General features: G+C 29.6%; 1 protein-coding gene across 3 annotated transcripts in view; it reads left to right on the plus strand.

Annotated features, from left to right (window-relative positions):
• The window catches only part of LOC111679324 (probable serine/threonine-protein kinase DDB_G0282963), a 342,621-nt gene that overhangs the window by 211,882 nt on the left and 126,705 nt on the right, over positions 1–4,034 (plus strand). For all 3 annotated transcript variants that reach the window (XM_046953880.1, XM_046953879.1, XM_046953878.1), the window contains exon 7: positions 486–1,365. In XM_046953880.1, coding sequence (XP_046809836.1) covers positions 486–1,365 — 880 coding nt within the window. The remainder of the gene's footprint in view (positions 1–485; positions 1,366–4,034) is intronic.

Raw genomic sequence — 4,034 nt, forward strand, 5'->3', positions numbered from 1 at the left:
TTTTTTTATTGATATTTGCGTGGTTGGGGGACCATTTTATGTATAAATGTAGTTCTTATACATTTTATATTTTTAATTTAAAGTATTTTTAAGTTTATATAATTATAAAAATTTTGTATTAACATGGATATTAAACTAACAATACATGTATAATTGGCCTTATAGGCTTCCTATGTATTGATCGATGAAATAAATAAATAAAATAAAAAAAAAAAAAAACAAAAAATTTATTTAAAATTCTCCATAATTTAAAAATCAATAAATCAAACATTTTAATGTTTATTTCAATTTCTTGCTTAAGTTTAAACCACCTCCATTGTGCACTTAAACTAACAAAATTCACTAAATGAATACTCTCAAACAACTTATTAGGATTAATTTTAATCTAATCGCTAATCCTTTACCTATAGATTGACCCTAAGATATAGAAATTATTACTATTTTGATCTTTTGTTAATGAAATAAACATTATTTTACTATTTTAGGAAAATCCGGAGTTCTGCGTTTTGGACAAGGGGATTGCAAAAATAATGGCTCCGGATTGTTTTCAAATAATCGTTGTAATGAAACTTTGAATCAAGAAGAGTCCATTGAGTCTGAAAGTAATCCTACAGGATCATCTGAGAAATGCATACCTGTCCAGCAAGATTCAAATAAAGAAACATGTACTGAAAAAACATTACAACTCCATATAAATCAGCCAAATATTAAAACTGTATTAGCGAGTTCAGCAATACCAAAGCCCAAAAAAGGCCGAAAATCTCCATCGCCTGCTGGTTATGATCCCGTTGAATTAAACACATGCAATATATCGTCCCGTGACGATGTACAAAGCCCAGCATATAGTGATATATCAGATGATTCTACTCCAGTAAACGATCAAGATCATATAGATAAAGTGTCAAAAAACTCGGAAGTGGTTAAGAAATCTCAAGATATAGGATTATCATCAACATCATGTAATTCGAATCAGAGCAGCATATCGACAACACTTGGTAACTATGGAGTATATCAATTTTATCAGCAACAACAATTTATAACGCCACCAACTTCAGACCAACCAACAAAAAATACCTTGAACACGAATATTGGTTCTACAATAATTCCATCTTCGTTAACTCAGCAACAAACTGTTTCAGAATTTAACACCAAAAAAGAACCTCCGCTAGATCTCATATCAAAGGCAAATTCAAATCAAATCCATTCAAATCAGCACTGCCAGGAAGTAAATAAAGATTCTACGCGCCCAGTTTGTATAGCAACGAGTCAAAGCAATAGTGAATTATCAAACGTACCATCAGTTGTATCCAGTGCTCTAAATTCAACATGTCCTTCAAAATCTGTTTCTCATTTCTACGCATTTAAGTAAGTACAGAAAATATATATTTAACAAGTGATTTATTAAGATTGAATCCGCCAAAATCGAACATTTTTAATCGTTGATATCTACAAAACTAATTGTACAATATAAATAAATTTTGGATTGAAAAACCACTTAATTTTATTGCAATAAATAGATTTTTATTCTTTAAGCAAATTTAGTTTTTAACGCGTTAAATATTCCCTAGTTTTTACATTAATTTAAGTTAAATTTTTAATGAATTATTAATAAAACGAAATTCTTCCAAAATAATAACATTTATCACTGAGTAAATTATTTTCCTTCATTTGTTTTTGTACTGAATTTTTTTCAATTAAAGAAATTTTATTTTGGAGTTAATTGATAAATGCGTGTAATTAATTTATTTATGTTAATATTATTTGAGTTAAATTTTAAGCAGAGTTTTATTGAAGTGAAAATTTTTGATTTACAAAATATGATAATACAAAATAGTATTTGATACTAAAAAAATGTTTAATTTCAATGTGTTTTGTCCTCATACGAAATTCAGGATTTTGAGCCCAGTGAATTACTGGTATTTGATTGAAGTTTATAATTTAAAAAGCCTTGACAACCAAACTAATTCTTTGCAGCTTCGTTAGCAGCAAAAATTTCATCTTCGGTAGAAGATGTTGTTGTAACAGCGACACGAGCTTGTTTTAGGCCGTATAAACTCCGTTTTAAGTTATCGAATAGTCGAATTCTTTTCCACTTTACTTAATTTTTGATCATAGTCGATACCTTCCTTTTTTTCAAATTATTAGGTAATTCTGTCAGTTCCCAAGTATGGTTTTTCTTTAGCGATCATAGCTTTTTTCAATTTTCCTTTTTATCACTTTCAACAGCTTCTTTGCAGGTACTTGATGTTAGCATTTTGTTTACATATCCATCATTTATATTATCAATGATAACTTTACGATTTCGAAAGCGTTTTGTATTACGTATATCAATGCCGGAATCTTCCCGTTCGGCATCTTGCACCAATGATGTATTAATAATTAACCACCTGCTCATAATTATCATATTCAAAAATATTTAAAATTGTTAGAATTTTTGCTAACAATAATAAAATGTATGCATAATTTTGCAAACTTTGCGCACCACTAGACTTGACTTAAAAAACCTTTGAAATGATACCACAATTTGTATATTTAGTTTTAGAGATACTGTAAAACATTGGCAATCTAATCTCAAGCTTTACCAAGAAAAAAGAATTTAAAGATTTTTATATTTTAACAAATTAGAATGCATGAAAAATATTATCATGCTTTTATAAATGCAATCTACAATTTAAAATGTATTAATTTAAGAAAATTAATGCAATAAAAACATTGTAATTTTATTTCGACCGATTTTATACAACTACGTGGGCATTGTATGTGTGGTAAAAAGCTTTTATACACTAACACTTCTAAAGAAAATTTTACTAATACATATTTAGAGTTAGGTTTTTTTGACAGCTGAGTTAGGTTTTATTTCCGGGAGGGTTGGCCTTCTACGGTAATATTCTATGCTGTAAAATTTAAAAGAAAAAATAACCAAAAAGGGACTCAGATCTTAAATATGTTTCAATGGGAGGAATATCTAGCAACGTTTCCAGAGCTTTGGTTGAAATAGTATACAAGGTACCACTTATACCCAAGCAGCATGTACGCTGAACTCCCTATAGTAGTTTTATATTACAATTTTTTCCCAAGTAGTCCACCAGATTATTGAAGATACACAGGAATTGGTCTAATTACACTTTTTAATGCCAATTTGACATAGTAGGATAAAGACCCCATTTCATGCCTATAATTCTCCTACATATCGCCGAGCAATGATGTGCCTTGTTGATCCTATCCTCTATGTGGTGTGTCCATTTTAATTTCCGGTCGAGGATTATACCTAAGTACTAAGCTTTGTCACTGGTATCTACTTACTCAGGAAGCAAGGTTCGGTATACGTACAAATTTTTGTATTTCTTGTGAAAAGACAGATTTCCGTTTTCACGGGTTAATATTGAGGCATCTCGTTTGAGCCCAGCTCTAGGCCGTATTGAGCGCCTCCTCAGCTTTTATGCACAAGTAATTTGGATCCTTTCCCTTATTGCGACATTGCCTACGTAGCATACAGCTCTAAGTCCTTTCTCAGTTAGGGTGCTTACAAGGCTATTACGCTGCCTACACACTTTGAGTGAACTCGATAGATTTTTATTTCATTTTTTTTTTGTTTAAATTTCTTTTTTCTTTGTTTAAATAAAAATAAAACTAAAAAATCCCAATCGTTTTGAAAATTTTAAAAAATCATACGATTTTCAATTTTTTATCCGTATTTTTAGTAAGTTTTATTACACTTTGTATTTACACTATAATATTTTTAATAAAATTGAAAGTCCCGCCTCCATCTGTAAATGTGCCGGGAAAATGCCATCCATCACTGCAGCTTTATAGGGAGCAAAACTATTGATTGCTCCTTTAACCATATCAGATGTAAGGAGTGAGATCGAAAAATTCTTAACATACATATATGTTATAAAAAAGAAACCACTAAACTTACAGCTTTATTTTTTTTTATTTGATTGAAATTATTATTACAATTTACAAAAAAAAAAATATTTTTATAGTTTTAATCACTAGTGATGAAATTTTGAACCCTTTTCGGAAACCCTTCC

The sequence above is a fragment of the Lucilia cuprina genome, chromosome 6 (genome assembly GCF_022045245.1).
Source record: "Lucilia cuprina isolate Lc7/37 chromosome 6, ASM2204524v1, whole genome shotgun sequence".
NCBI classification, from domain to species: domain Eukaryota; kingdom Metazoa; phylum Arthropoda; class Insecta; order Diptera; family Calliphoridae; genus Lucilia; species Lucilia cuprina.